This window comes from Cherax quadricarinatus, chromosome 7 (genome assembly GCF_038502225.1).
Source record: "Cherax quadricarinatus isolate ZL_2023a chromosome 7, ASM3850222v1, whole genome shotgun sequence".
In the NCBI taxonomy this organism is placed as follows: Eukaryota; Metazoa; Arthropoda; class Malacostraca; order Decapoda; family Parastacidae; genus Cherax; species Cherax quadricarinatus.
Window position 1 is genome coordinate 47,708,807 of NC_091298.1, and position 16,693 is coordinate 47,725,499.

Genomic DNA, 16,693 nt, shown 5'->3' on the forward strand with positions numbered 1-16,693 from the left:
CCTGGCATTTTAGTTGCCTCTTACAACACGCATGGCTTACGGAGGAAGAATTCTGTTCCACTTCCCCATGGAGATAAGAGGAAATAAACAAGAACAAGAACTAGAAAGAAAATAGCAGAAAACCCAGAGAGGTGTGTGTGTATATATATGCTTGTACATGTATGTGTAGTGTGACCTAAGTGTAAGTAGAAGTAGCAAGACATATCTGAAATCTTGCATGTTTATGAGACAGAAAAAACACCAGCAATCCTACCATCATGTAAAACAATTACAGGCTTTCATTTTACATTCACTTGGCAGGACGGTAGTACCTCCCTGGGCAGTTGCTGTCTACCAGCCTACTACCTAGGGAGTAAATGAAATCTTTCTTTCTTTCAACACACCGGCCGTATCCCACCGAGGCGGGGTGGCCCAAAAGGAAAAACGAAAGTTTCTCCTTTTGCATTTAGTAATATATACAGGAGAAGAGGTTACTAGCCCCTTGCTCCTGGCATTTTAGTCGCCTCTTACAACACGCATGGCTTACGGAGGAAGAATTCTGTTCCACTTCCCCATGGAGGTAAGAGGAAATAAACAAGAACAAGAACTAGAAAGAAAATAGAAGAAAACCCAAAGGGGTGTGTATATATATGCTTGTACATGTATGTGTAGTGTGACCTAAGTGTAAGTAGAAGTAGCAAGACATACCTGAAATCTTGCATGTGTATGAGACAGAAAAAAAAAGACACCAGCAATCCTACCATCGTGTAAAACAGTTACAGGCTTCAGTTTTACATTCACTTGGCAGGACGGTAGTACCTCCCTGGGCGGTTGCTGTCTACCAACCTACTACCTAGGAGTAAATGAAATATATAACTTATATAATTTTATTTTTTCAACGCACTGGTCGTATCTGACCGAAGAGGGGTGACCTAAAAAAAAAAGAAAAAAGTTTCTCTTTCTAAATGTAGTAATTCATACAGAAGAGGTTACTAGCCCCTTGCTCCTGGTATTTTAGTCACCTCTTATGACACGCATGGCTTATGGAGGAAGAATTCATTTCTATTTCCTCATGGAGATAAGAGGAATTAGAGAAGAACAAAAACTATTAAGAAAATAGAAGAAACCCCAGAAGAGTGTGTGTGTTTATATGCATGTACATGCATGTACATTGTAGGTAGTAGGTTGGTAGACAGCAACCGCCCAGGGAGGTACTACCGTCCTGCCAAGTGAGTGTAAAGCTGAAGCCTGTAATTGTTTTACACGATGGTAAGATTGCTGGTGTCTTTTTTTTATCTGTCTCATACACATGCAAGATTTCAGGTATGTCTTGCTACTTCTACTTACACTTAGGTCACACTACACATACATGTACAAGCATATATATACACACCCCTTTGGGTTTTCTTCTATTTTCTTTCTAGTTCTTGTTCTTGTTTATTTCCTCTTACCTCCATGGGGAAGTGGAACAGAATTCTTCCTCCGTAAGCCATGCGTGTTGTAAGAGGCGACTAAAATGCCGGGAGCAAGGAGCTAGTAACCCCTTCTCCTGTATATATTTTTTTTTTTTTTTTTTTTTCAACAAGTCGGCCGTCTCCCACCGAGGCAGGGTGACCCAAAAAAGAAAGAAAATCCCCAAAAAGAAAATACTTTCATCATCATTCAACACTTTCACCACACTCGCACATTATCACTGTTTTTGCAGAGGTGCTCAGAATACAACAGTCTAGAAGCATAAACATATAAAGATACACAACATATCCCTCCAAACTGCCAATATCCCAAACCCCTCCTTTAAAGGAGAAACTTTCGTTTTTCCTTTTGGGCCACCCCGCCTCGGTGGGATATGGCCGGTGTGTTGAAAGAAAGAAGACATGCATGTACATGTACATGTTGTGCAAATGATAAGAAAGAGATGATTGTGGATGTTATGAATGAGAAGAAACTGGATGTCCTGGCTTTGAGTGAAACAGAGCTGAAGGGGGTGGGAGAGTTTCAATGGAGAGGAATAAATGGGATTAGGTCAGGGGTTTCAAATAGAGTTAGAGCTAAAGAAGGAGTAGCAATAATGTTGAAGGATAAGCTATGGCAGGAAAAGAGGGACTACAAATGTATAAATTCAAGGATTATGTGGAGTAAAATAAAGATTGGATGTGAAAAGTGGGTTATAGTAAGTGTGTATGCACCTGGAGAAGATAGAAGTGTAGAGGAGAGAGAGAGATTCTGGGAAATGTTGAGTGAATACATGGGGAGTTTTGAATCAAGTGTGAGAGTAATGGTGGTTGGGGATTTCAATGTTAAAGTGGGTAAAAATGTTATGGAGGGAGTAGTAGGTAAATTTGGGGTGCCAGGGGTAAATGTAAATGGGGAGCCTTTAACCCTTTTGAGGGTTTTCGTCGTACTAGTACGTCTTACGCGTAGGGGTTTTTGACGTACTAGTACTCATAAATTCTAGCGGCCTCAAATCTAGTGGGAGAAAGCTGGTAGGCCTTCATATGAAAGAATGGGTCTATGTGGTCAGTGTGCACAGTCTAAAAAAAATCCTGCAGCACACAGTGCATAATGAGAAAAAAAAAACTTTGACCATTTTTTTTTAATAAATCAGCGACTTTGCAGTGTATTTTCGTATGGTATTTATTGTTGTATTCTAGTTTTCTTGGTATCATTTTATACAATGGAAGACATATTACTGAAATTGAGATGATTTTGACTGGTTTTACAATGAAAGGTGCCTTGAAATTGAGCTCAAAGTAGCAGAAATGTTTGATTTTTACCAAACTTCAAAAGTAAACAAATCGTGCCAAGCGTGCAATACACGTCAACTGGTGAGTCTAATATTCTTTCACAAGTGCACCAATAATATTTATACCATTTTTTACACTAATGCAGTAGTCTGCATAACAGTAAATCTTATATTTTTTGTGAGAATAAAAATTCAAAGTGGAAAGCAAAAGAATATAAGAGGGGCCTTGAGACGTGACTAATGACTAGAGGAAATGTCATTTTAGTGCCAGGAATGTCTATCTTGTTTATTCTGGACCCTATTCGGAAATTGGCACCTTTTGAAATTTGTGTGAAATTGGCAAAATTGCTAAATTCTGACCACTGTACTGGATAGTTGAATTTATAAATGGGTGGTTTCTTGCACCCATTCGATAGAAAAAATGGAGTTCTAGCGAAATATTCATGTTTTTTGTCGACTAGTACAGTGAAATTGGCTGAAAATGGGGCTCAAAGTGGGCAAAATCGCCGATGCGTAAACATCGCCGAGACCGCTAACTTTGCGAGAGCATAATTCCGTAAGTTTTCTATCAAATTTCAAACTTTTGGTGTCGTTATGATCGGGAAAAGATTCTCTATCTTTTCATAAGAGAAAATAATTTTTTTTTTTTTTTAAATTTGGCCGACCCTGAGAACGAGTTTCGGAGAGGGCCTGTCGACCCTCAAAGGGTTAATTGAGCTATGTGTAGAAAGAAATTTGGTAATAAGTAATACATATTTTATGAAGAAGAGGATAAATAAATATACAAGGTATGATGTAGCACGTAATGAAAGTTGTTTGTTAGATTATGTATTGGTGGATAAAAGGTTGATGGGTAGGCTCCAGGATGTACATGTTTATAGAGGGGCAACTGATATATCGGATCATTATTTAGTTGTAGCTACAGTTAGAGTAAGAGGTAGATGGGAAAAGAGGAAGGTGGCAACAACAAGTAAGAGGGAGGTGAAAGTGTATAAACTAAGGGAGGAGGAAGTTCGGGTGAGATATAAGCGACTATTGGCAGAAAGGTGGGCTAGTGCAAAGATGAGTAGTGGGGGGGTTGAAGAGGGTTGGAATAGTTTTAAAAATGCAGTATTAGAATGTGGGGCAGAAGTTTGTGGTTATAGGAGGGTGGGGGCAGGAGGAAAGAGGAGTGACTGGTGGAATGATGAAGTAAAGGGTGTGATAAAAGAGAAAAAGGTAGCTTATGAGAGGTTTTTACAAAGCAGAAGTGTTATAAGAAGAGCAGAGTATATGGAGAGTAAAAGAAAGGTGAAGAGAGTGGTGAGAGAGTGCAAAAGGAGAGCAGATGATAGAGTGGGAGAGGCACTGTCAAGAAATTTTAATGAAAATAAGAAAAATTTTTGGAGTGAGTTAAACAAGTTAAGAAAGCCTAGGGAAAGTATGGATTTGTCAGTTAAAAACAGAGTAGGGGAATTAGTAGATGGGGAAAGGGAGGTATTAGGTAGATGGCGAGAATATTTTGAGGAGCTTTTAAATGTTGAGGAAGAAAGGGAGGCGGTAATTTCATGCACTGGCCAGGGAGGTATACCATCTTTTAGGAGTGAAGAAGAGCAGAATGCAAGTGTGGTGGAGGTACGTGAGGCATTATGTAGAATGAAAGGGGGTAAAGCAGCTGGAACTGATGGGATCATGACAGAAATGTTAAAAGCAGGGGGGGATATAGTGTTGGAGTGGTTGGTACTTTTGTTTAATAAATGTATGAAAGAGGGGAAGGTACCTAGGGATTGGCAGAGAGCATGTATAGTCCCTTTATATAAAGGGAAAGGGGACAAAAGAGATTGTAAAAATTATAGAGGAATAAGTTTACTGAGTATACCAGGAAAAGTATACAGTAGGGTTATAATTGAAAGAATTGGAGGTAAGACAGAATGTAGGATTGCGGATGAGCAGGGAGGCTTCAGAGTGGGTAGGGGATGTGTAGATCAAGTGTTTACATTGAAGCATATATGTGAACAGTATTTAGATAAAGGTAGGGAAGTTTTTATTGCATTTATGGATTTAGAAAAGGCATATGATAGAGTGGATAGAGAAGCAATGTGGCAGATGTTGCAAGTATATGGAATAGGTGGTAAGTTACTAAATGCTGTAAAGAGTTTTTATGAGGATAGTGAGGCTCAGGTTAGGGTGTGTAGAAGAGAGGGAAAATACTTCCTGGTAAAAGTAGGTCTTAGACAGGGATGTGTAATGTCACCATGGTTGTTTTTAATATATTTATAGATGGGGTTGTAAAAGAAGTAAATGCTAGGGTGTTTGGGAGAGGGGTGGGGTTAAATTATGGAGAATCAAATTCAAAATGGGAATTGACACAGTTACTTTTTACTGATGATACTGTGCTTATGGGAGATTCTAAAGAAAAATTGCAAAGGTTAGTGGATGAGTTTGAGAATGTGTGTAAAGGTAGAAAGTTGAAAGTGAACATAGAAAAGAGTAAGGTGATGAGGGTATCAAATGATTTAGATAAAGAAAAATTGGATATCAAATTGGGGAGGAGTATGGAAGAAGTGAATGTTTTCAGATACTTGGGAGTTGACGTGTTGGCGGATGGATTTATGAAGGATGAGGTTAATCATAGAATTGATGAGGGAAAAAAGGTGAGTGGTGCGTTGAGGTATATGTGGAGTCAAAAAACGTTATCTATGGAGGCAAAGAAGGGAATGTATGAAAGTATAGTAGTACCAACACTCTTATATGGATGTGAAGCTTGGGTGGTAAATGCAGCAGCGAGGAGATGGTTGGAGGCAGTGGAGATGTCCTGTCTAAGGGCAATGTGTGATGTAAATATTATGCAGAAAATTCGGAGTGTGGAAATTAGGAGAAGGTGTGGAGTTAATAAAAGCATTAGTCAGAGGGCAGAAGAGGGGTTGTTGAGGTGGTTTGGTCATTTAGAGAGAATGGATCAAAGTAGAATGACATGGAAAGCATATAAATCTATAGGGGAAGGAAGGAGGGGTAGGGGTCGTCCTCGAAAGGGTTGGAAAGAGGGGGTAAAGGAGGTTTTGTGGGCGAGGGGCTTGGACTTCCAGCAAGCGTGCATGAGCGTGTTAGATAGGAGTGAATGGAGACGAATGATACTTGGGATCTGACGATCTGTTGGAGTGTGAACAGGGTAATATTTAGTGAAGGGATTCAGGGAAACCGGTTATTTTCATATAGTTGGACTTGAGTCCTGGAAATGGGAAGTACAATGCCTGCACTTTAAAGGAGGGGTTTGGGATATTGGCAGTTTGGAGGGATATGTTGTGTATCTTTATACGTATATGCTTCTAAACTGTTGTATTCTGAGCACCTCTGCAAAAGCAGTGATAATGTGTAAGTGTGGTGAAAGTGTTGAATGATGATGAAAGTATTTTCTTTCTTTTTTGGGTCACCCTGCCTCAGTGGGAGACGGCCAACTTGTTGGAAAAAAAAACATGCATGTGTAGTGTGACATAAGTGTAAGTAGAAGTAGCAAGATATACCAGTTATCCTGCATGTTTGAGACAAAAAAAAAAAAAAAAAGCAATCCTACCATCATGTAAAACAATTACAAGCATTTGTTTCACACTCACTTGGCAGGACAGTAGTATCTCCCAGGGTGGTTCCTGTCTACCAGCCTACTACCTAGGACAATATTTTTTTTTTTCAACAAGTCGGCTGTCTCCCACTGAGGAAGGGTAACCCAAAAAGAAAGAAAATCCCCAAAAAAGAAAATACTTTCATCATCATTCAACACTTTCACCTCACTCACACATAATCACTGTTTTTGCAGAGGTGCCCAGAATACAACAGCTTAGAAGCATATATGTATAAAGATACACAACTACTGTAACCATGTATAGGAGTACTAGATAGAGATAGTGTAGAATAAACCCATTGAGAAGCATTGGTATGTTAAGCATACTTAGAGAACTCTGTATCAACATCCATTTTCCAAATTCTACGATTGGATACAAGAAATATTGTCAGAAGAGGGGAAGAAGTTTGCAACAAAACTAGTCAGATTTCTGCAAAGACTCCAGATGAGTGAGTTAACCCTTTCAGGGTCCAAGGCCCAAATCTGGAGTCACGCACCAGTGTCCAAGAATTTAAAAAAAATTTTTTTTTTTATGTTTTCTTATGAAATCGTAGAGAATCTTTTTGTGAAGGTAATAAAACAAAAAGTACGAAATTTGGTGGAAAATTGACGAAATTATGCTCTCGCGAATTTTGATGTGTCAGCGATATTTACGAATCGCCGATTTTGCTGACTTTGACTCCCATTTTAGGCCAATTACATTATTCCAATCAACCAAATTCTTAGCTATTTCACTAGTATTACTTCTATTCTATCGATTGAGCACAAGAAATCGCCAAGTCAACTGTTTCAACTACAAAATAAAGTGATCGGAAATTGTTAATTTGGCCAATTTAACACAAAGTTCAAAATATTCCAATTTCAAAATAGGGTCCAGAATAAACAATGTAGGCATTCCTGGCACTAAACTAACATTTCCTCTGTTCAGTAGTTATGTTTTGAGGCTTTACAAATAAATTCCATTTTTATTTTTTATTCACATAATGAATTTTTATTCACACCAAAAAATAGAAGATTTACTGTTATGCAATACTGTAATAATTGTATAAATATCACCATATTTGTGAATGTATATTAGACCCACCAGCTGACGTGTATTAGACGTGTGAGGTCGTTTGTTTACTCTTGAATATCGGCAAAAATTTAACATTTCCGCTACTTTGAGCTCAGTTTCAAGCCATTTCCAGTGCTAAAACCAATCAAAATCATCTCTATTTCTGTAATATGTCTTCCATTCTATCAAATGAGACCAAGAAATCGCAAATACAACTATAAAAAACATACGAAAAAACACTGCAAAGTTGCTGTTTTAATCGAAAAATCATGATTTCAGTTTTTTCTCTCATTATACACAGTGTGCTGCAGGATCTGTTTTATGTGGTGTACACATACCACATAGATGTATTCTCTCATATCTAGGCCCAAATGTACCACTCACAGTTTATCAGAGTGAGCTGAGCTCATGGCGTAGATCTACGGTTTGGACACTCACCGTAAAGCCGTAGATCTACGGGACGGACCCTGAAAGGGTTAATGATAGTTTAGGTCACAAACTGTGGGCAGCAGCAGCCTGGTTGATCAAGCTATTAGGCTGTAAAGTCTGGCCTTAGGCTAGTGTGAGTAAAAGAACTCTTGTAACTAGTCATTGGTATATATGTCTTCTTTTGTCGCTGCATTTCTGATATACAGTATAATATGTACTCATATTTTTTTCGGTTTTGAGTTTAACATTCAATTTTTTTCCAGGTGAAGAAGGGGAGAAACGTAAGAAAAAACCTGACCCAGGAAATCGGGAGGATGGTGAACTGAGTGATGAGGAGGAAGACGATTCTTTGCTGCGGCAGGAACCCAAAACTGTGTGCAGGTGAGTTTGTATAGTTACCAGATAATGACTTTAAACAGGGCAGTCAATCATCCTTGAAATATCCTTGGAAAAAAATTAAATATCCTTGAACTTCTGAAAAAATATGATATCCCTTAACTTTTGAAAAAGTAAACTGTTCATGAAATCTTCTTGCTCTAATTTATTTGTTTAACCATTAATAATGACCATTGATTGTATCTGTAAAATGCTTTCCTAGACAGAAAAGAAGCCTGGCAGAATGAATATTTCACTTTGCATTTAAATAACATTCAACTTATTAACTTACTAGATGGGGATTGTTTGATCATGTCTCCTCCAGAAGGACAAGTGGTTGCATATTAAGAAACACAACAGTTAACTCTTTAAACATGAGGAATCTAATGTTTATGCTTAATGTAAATTGTGCAAATCTGATAATAACTTGAGTAGTATTAGGTTAGGGGCTATTGAAAGTTATAGTAAAGGTAAGAAACAAATTGTAGTATGTTCTGACTTGTGATGTTCCACTTCTATGACATTGACACTTAGGCATTATTAAGTGATTACAAATTAGGATTTACTCCTCTGATGCATGAAGCTACTGCTGATGTACTGAATTATAAATATTTTTTCCTTAGCTAAGGTAGCTTTTTTTTTTTTTTACCGTATGCATCCCACTTGACAAAGTTATTTTTAACGCCTGATGTTTTCCCTCTAAGGAAGGGAACTCGAAAGAAAACATATTAACCATAATTCATTCAATAACTGTCTTGTCAGAAGTGCACAGACATCACTGTTCTACTGATCCTCCAAACTGTAACATCCCCACACCTCCAGAATGCAGGCACTGTACTTCCCACCTTCACACCTCCTCCAGAGTGTAGGCACTGTACTTCCCACCTCAGCACCTCCTCCAGAGTGCAGGCACTGTACTTCCCACCTCAACACCTCCTCCAGAGTGCAGGCACTGTACTTCCCACCTCCACACCTCTTCCAGAGTGCAGGCACTGTACTTCCCACTTCTTAATCATTACCTTGCTCACTCTCCAACACCACTCACTCCAAACAGACATGCTTACAAAAGCCTGCTGGATGCTCAAGTTCCTAGCAGTCAAAATCTTCCTCACCCTTTCCCTCTAACAATTTAAAAGTGATGTATGGAAGACAGAGATTAAAAGAGTACAAAACGAAGAGGAAATGAAAGAATGGGTAAGCTTTTGTCAGAAAATTGTACTGAGGATAAGAAATAGCTTTGGAAAGAGATTACTAAGTTGAGAAGCAAATGGAGTAGGGGAGCAAATGGACTTGACAGCTAAGAAGGAAAGAGGGTACTGTAATGATGAGGAAATGTTTTGAGTTTTTAGTTGATGATGAAAGGGAGGCATTGGGAAGAGTGGAATGAGATCTGATAGGAGTAAAGCAGAGCTAGAGGTGAGTGTGGGGCAAATGCATGGGCTAGTGAGTAGAATGAAAGAGAGTAAAGCAGCTGGGAGAGATGGGATTAAGATGGATATTTAAAGCAGGTGGGGATACAGTTTTGGGGTTGCTGGTGCATTTGTTCAGTATATGCAAATGTTTCTTGGCCAGTGTTAATAATTTTATTTTTTACAGATTCTTCAACAAAGGACAGTGCACATGGGGCACAAACTGCAGGTTTTTACACCCAGGTGTATCAGACAAAGGCAACTATAACATGTTTGCTCCTTCCAAACCCCAAGCTGCAAATGACAAGGAGGAGGAGAGTGAGAGGGGAAGGGTGAGGAATACACCAACAATGTTACTAATATTTTTAAGAAAAAATATTCTGTGTACCATCATTAAACTTATATTCTGCATTCTTATTTTGCTCCAAATTTGTCCAATATTAAGTTTATAAGTGTAAAGCCCAGTTCCTTAATGCAGCTGCACATCAAAGCAGCAGTGTTAAGTGATACTCAGTAAACACTAGACAATGTTACGCACTAGACGAAATTCTCAACATGAACTATCTAAGGGGAAATCACAATAAAGCACATGATTGCAAATATGTAAAAATACCACAGTGAAAACATAATAAGACCTGAGCACTTTCTTGTGCTTACATCTTCAGAGAAAGATGTGTGTGTAAGCACATAAAAGCACCTGGGTTTCATTGGTATAGTATTGGTATAGAATATCAACATATTGATGAATAAGACATATGGGACACAGGTAAATCTAGAGAATATAGCACTGGAGATTTACCATCTAGAGATGACTTTAAAACTGCCTCTCTGCTTCTACTGTCTCCAGTGTTATGTTATATTCTGTATTAGTGATGAAGTCTGTTGTGTAGGTAAATGAGACAAGTGTTGCACTTGTCTTATTTATCTAAGCTTACTTGGAAAGTGATAATGGCCTTCTGGAAATTATTTATGTTGCTGAATATGATTTTGGGATGAAAAAGTATTGGGGTTAAAGTCTGGGGTGAGGCAGAACATAATAGAAAGTTTTTCTTATGTTGCACCTGTTACAAGTAATAAGTTGATACTGGACCTAGTAATCAGTCTACCATTTTGGATTGCATCCTGGAGGAGGCTCCAGTTTTTTTTTTTTTTTTTTTTTTTTTAACAAGTCGGTCATCTCCCACCGAGGCAGGGTGACCCAAAAAAAAAAGAAAGAAAATCCTCAAAAAGAAAATACTTTCATCATCATTCAACACTTTCACCACACTCACACATTATCACTGCTTTTGCAGAGGTGCTCAGAATACAACAGTTTAGAAGCATATACGTATAAAGATACACAACATATCCCTCCAAACTGCCAATATCCCAAACCCCTCCTTTAAAGTGCAGGCATTGTACTTCCCATTTCCAGGACTCAAGTCTGACTATATGAAAATAACCGGTTTCCCTGAATCCCTTCACTAAATATTACCCTGCTCACACTCCAACAGATCGTCAGGTCCCAAGTATCATTCATCTCCATTCACTCCTATCTAACACACTCATGCACGCTTGCTGGAAGTCCAAGCCCCTCACCCACAAAACCTCCTTTACCCCCTCTTTCCAACCCTTTCGAGGACGACCCCTACCCCTCTTTCCTTCCCCTATAGATTTATATGCTTTCCATGTCATTCTACTTTGATCCATTCTCTCTAAATGACCAAACCACCTCAACAACCCCTCTTCTGCCCTCTGACTAATGCTTTTATTAACTCCACACCTTCTCCTAATTTCCACACTCTGAATTTTCTGCATAATATTTACACCACACATTGCCCTTAGACAGGACATCTCTACTGCCTCCAACCGTCTCCTCGCTGCTGCATTTACCACCCAAGCTTCACAACCATATAAGAGTGTTGGTACTACTATACTTTCATACATTCCCTTCTTTGCCTCCATAGATAACATTTTTTGACTCCACATATACCTCAACGCACCACTCACCTTTTTTCCCTCATCAATTCTATTATTAACCTCATCCTTCACAAATCCATCCGCCGACACTTCAACTGCCAAGTTTCTGAAAACATCCAGGGTTATTTATCTAAAAAAAATTGACAAATCATTCAAGAATAAAACAAATGGGCACACTGTATTTTTTATTTTAAGCAGGCTTTTGATAATACCTCAAATGCTAATCTGGATACAAAAAAATATAGGAGGCATAGAGGTGCTGAGTGGTAGGGGCTTGAATCTCCCAACAGGTTTGTGTCAGCATGTTTGATCAGTGAGTGGAAGCAAGTGGTTTTTATGACGATGTGCTGTTGGAGCGTGAGCAAGGTAACATTAATGAAGGGACTCAGGAAACTGGTTAACCCTTTCAGGGTCCAAAGACCCTCTCAGTGACTTGTTCTCAGGGTCCTCCAAATTTCAGAAAAAAAAAAAGTTATTTTTTCTTGTGAAAAGATAGAGAATCTTTTCCCGATCATAATGACACCAAAAGTATGAAATTTGATGGAAAACTTACAGAATTATGCTCTCGCGAAGTTAGTGGTCTCGACGATGTCTACGCATCGGCGATTTTGCCCACTTTGAGCCTTATTTTCGGCCAATTCCAATGTACTAGTCGACAAAAATCATAACTATTTCGCTAGAACTCCATTTTTTCTATCGAATGAGTACAAGAAACCACCAATTTACCAATTTCAACTATCCAATACAGTGGTCAGAATTTAGCAATTTTGCAAATTTCACACAAATTTCAAAAGATGCCAATTTCCAAATAGGGTCCAGAATAAACAAGAAAGACATTCCTGGCACTAAAATAACATTTTCTCTGTTCATTAGTCACATCCCCAGGCCCCTCTTACATTTCTTTTGCTTTTCACTTTGAATTTTTATTCTCACAAAAAATAGAAGATTTACTGTTATTCAGACTACTGCATTAGTGTAGAAATGGTGTAAATAATATTGGCGCACTTGTGAAAGAATATTAGACTCACCAGTTGACGTGTATTGGATGCTTAGCATGATTTGTTTACTTTTGAACTTTGGTAAAAATCGAACATTTCTGCTACTTTGAGCTCAATTTCAAGGTACTTTTCATTGTAAAAAAAATCAAAATCATCTCAATTTCTGTAATATGTCTTCCATTCTATACAATGAGACTAGGAAAACTAGACTATAACAATAAATACCATACGAAAATATAGTTCAAAGTCGCTGTTTTAATCCAAAAACACGGTCATAGTTTTTTTTCTCATTACGCACAGTGGGCTGCAGGATTTTTTTTTATACTGCGCACACTGACCACATAGACCCATTCTTTCATATGTAGGTCTACCAGCTTTCTCTCACTAGATTTGAAGGCACTAGAATTTATAAGTACTAGTACGTCATGGACCCTGGTGCATAAGCCGTACTAGTACGGCTGAAACCCTGAAAGGGTTAACCAGAATTGAGTGCTGGAGGTGGGAAAAACAGTTACAGTTCAGAGGGCCATCTGCAGTGCAATGTCAGCATGCTTCTGGCAAGACAGTAATTGAGCGACAGTGAAAGTGTTTTCTTTTTAATGGGTTACCATACCTTGGTAGGAGATGCTGCTGTGTTAAAAATTAAATTAAAAAATTAAAGATTAACTATAACATTAGATGATAGATTTCTGGTTTGAAAGAAAAATGCAAATGATGATAAAAGGTAAAATGCTCTCATGAGGTTGTCATTAGAAAGATGCTGTAGTAATCTGTGTTTGCGCTTTCCAGAATAAATTTATACTATATGAGCCTGTTTGATGATAATGAAAAATAAAATCCTATGCAAGATAAACCATAAAACTTGACTATCTGTACAGGAAGACCTGGAGAGAGAGAGAGAGCAAGTGGATTGAGAAATGGATGATAAAATTTGGTGTTGATAAAGGCAATGTAAAAGAAATGGATGAAAGTAAAGGCAGACCAGATAAAGCATACAAATTAGAGAATTAAACTTTAGAAGTATCAGGCAAAGAAAAGGATCTACAAGTCACCATTTACACAGAACTGTCAATGAAAAATTACAAATGTAGCACTGACCCAGTTGAAAATAGCATTTAGATTCCTAGGAGCTTCCACACTTACAATATTGGCACTTACAAATAATTAATTACTTACAGACACTGATCTAGGATTACAATCTTTGCAAATTTATTGAAAAAGTCATTTTAATCAGTTTTTTCTCACTTGTTTATTTACTAAATACATTCATACTTTTTTGTACATTCATTTTTAACATGTAGAGAGAGTTCACATTAATTTGATAGGGATTGGTCACTAACTACAGATTTAATTTTTCAATTTGTCTTAAGGTTGCATTATAAAAAAATAATACAATGGTATTTTGTGTCTGTTCTTTGTATGGATGTGTGAAGAATTAACTTTTTAGGGAAAAGATTGGTTAAAAACTTGCGAGTGTGGGGGAAGTTCGTGAGGCAGTAGGTAAAATGAAAGGGGGTAAGGCAGCCGGGATTGATGGGATAAAGATGGAAATGTTAAAAGCAGGTGGGGATATAGTTTTGGAGTGGTTGGTGCAATTATTTAATAAATGTATGGAAGAGGGTAAGGTACCTAGGGATTGGCAGAGAGCATGCATAGTTCCTTTGTATAAAGGCAAAGGAGACAAAAGAGAGTGCAAAAATTATAGGGGGATAAGTCTGTTGAGTATACCTGGTAAAGTGTATGGTAGAGTTATTATTGAAAGAATTAAGAGTAAGACGGAGAATAGGATAGCAGATGAACAAGGAGGCTTTAGGAAAGGTAGGGGGTGTGTGGACCAGGTGTTTACAGTGAAACATATAAGTGAACAGTATTTAGATAAGGCTAAAGAGGTCTTTGTGGCATTTATGGATTTGGAAAAGGCGTATGACAGGGTGGATAGGGAGGCAATGTGGCAGATGTTGCAGGTGTATGGTGTAGGAGGTAGGTTACTGAAAGCAGTGGAGAGTTTTTACGAGGATAGTGAGGCTCAAGTTAGAGTATGTAGGAAAGAGGGAGATTATTTCCCAGTAAAAGTAGGCCTTAGACAAGGATGTGTGATGTCACCGTGGTTGTTTAATATATTTATAGATGGGGTTGTAAGAGAAGTAAATGCGAGGGTCTTGGCAAGAGGTGTGGAGTTAAAAGATAAAGAATCACACATAAAGTGGGAGTTGTCACAGTTGCTCTTTGCTGATGACACTGTGCTCTTGGGAGATTCTGAAGAGAAGTTGCAGAGATTGGTGGATGAATTTGGTAGGGTGTGCAAAAGAAGAAAATTAAAAGTGAATACAGGAAAGAGTAAGGTTATGAGGATAAAAAAAAGATTAGGTGATGAAAGATTGGATATCAGATTGGAGGGAGAGAGTATGGAGGAGGTGAATGTATTCAGATATTTGGAGTGGACGTGTCAGCGGATGGGTCTATGAAAGATGAGGTGAATCATAGAATTGATGAGGGGAAAAGGGTGAGTGGTGCACTTAGGAGTCTGTGGAGACAAAGAACTTTGTCCTTGGAGGCAAAGAGGGGAATGTATGAGAGTATAGTTTTACCAACACTCTTATATGGGTGTGAAGCATGGGTGATGAATGTTGCAGCGAGGAGAAGGCTGGAGGCAGTGGAGATGTCATGTCTGAGGGCAATGTGTGGTGTGAATATAATGCAGAGAATTCGTAGTTTGGAAGTTAGGAGGAGGTGCAGGATTACCAAAACTGTTGTCCAGAGGGCTGAGGAAGGGTTGTTGAGGTGGTTCGGCCATGTAGAGAGAATGGAGCGAAACAGAATAACTTCAAGAGTGTATCAGTCTGTAGTGGAAGGAAGGCGGGGTAGGGTTCAGCCTAGGAAAGGTTGGAGAGAGGGGGTAAAGGAGGTTTTGTGTGCGAGGGGCTTGGACTTCCAGCAGGCATGCGTGAGCGTGTTTGATAGGAGTGAATGGAGACAAATGATTTTTAATACTTGACGTGCTGTTGGAATGTGAGCAAAGTAACATTTATGAAGGGGTTCAGGGAAACCAGCAGGCCGGACTTGAGTCCTGGAGATGGGAAGTACAGTGCCTGCACTCTGAAGGAGGGGTGTTAATGTTGCAGTTTAAAAACTGTAGTGTAAAGCACCCTTCTGGCAAGACAGTGATTGAGTGAATGATGGTGAAAGTTTTTCTTTTTCGGGTCACCCTGCCTTGGTTGGAATCGGCCAGTGTGATAATAAAAATAAAAATTAAGTTACACTGGCAGAGACTGCTGCCAGCATACTGGATATGTCCATGAGTAAGGCATAGGACAATGATATCTCAAGCCATACTTTCCCTCACAGTTATTCCCACTAATATTCCAGTATATGTACATAGGGTGGGGGGGGGTGAGCCTATGTAAAGAATCTTGAGTTAGATATAGTGAAAGGGAGAGTGGGAGTGAATAGGAGAATGAGAAAGTGGGGGGCAGTCCAGCTGTTGTCCACCCATACACACATCCCGTCCGCCTGCCTGCCTGCTCACCTGCTTGCCCACCTGCCTACTAGTTCCCTAGATGTTGGGCTATCTGCCTGACTTCTTTTCCCTGTCTTGCCTATCCTGCCTTACTCTGCTACTTCGCCTGGGCACAAGTCTGTGAGAAATAGGCTTATTCCACTCCTGGGTGCCAATACTGGAGACTTAAGCTGAAGGCAGTTCATGTTTATCACTTGAAAAACTCCAGTGTTTAAATAACAAAGTATTGAAAGACAGGTTGTTGTGTTTGGGCTTCTAGGAAGGAATTACCATAAAAATATGTATTTTAGGGTTTTGAGTTATAATAGTTTTGAGGTACAATACTTGTTCTGGAGTGGATTAATATCATAATTTAACTCTTAAACTGTCCAAGCAGATCTACATTCACATGCGTAGTGCTCCAAAAGTAGATCTGTGTTTTTTACATATTTTCAAATATAACAAAAAAAAAATGTAGATCAAAGTTTACATTTTTTTTACATACTTTCAAATGTTGAAAAAACGTAGATCTGCGTTTGGACAGTTTAAGGGTTAAAGGACCACTATACAGTGGTATCTCAGTATTCAAACTTAATTCTTTCCAGAAGGCTGTTCGAGTACTGAATGATTTTTTTCCCATAAGGAATAATGTAAAT

At 38.7% G+C, this 16,693-nt stretch overlaps 1 protein-coding gene across 3 annotated transcripts in view; it reads left to right on the forward strand.

The window, feature by feature from the left end:
- Positions 1-16,693, forward strand: part of LOC128686850 (zinc finger CCCH domain-containing protein 18-like) — a 177,131-nt gene that overhangs the window by 13,518 nt on the left and 146,920 nt on the right. For all 3 annotated transcript variants that reach the window (XM_070082415.1, XM_070082416.1, XM_070082414.1), the window contains exons 4-5: positions 8,064-8,181; positions 9,772-9,916. In XM_070082415.1, coding sequence (XP_069938516.1) covers positions 8,064-8,181; positions 9,772-9,916 — 263 coding nt within the window. The remainder of the gene's footprint in view (positions 1-8,063; positions 8,182-9,771; positions 9,917-16,693) is intronic.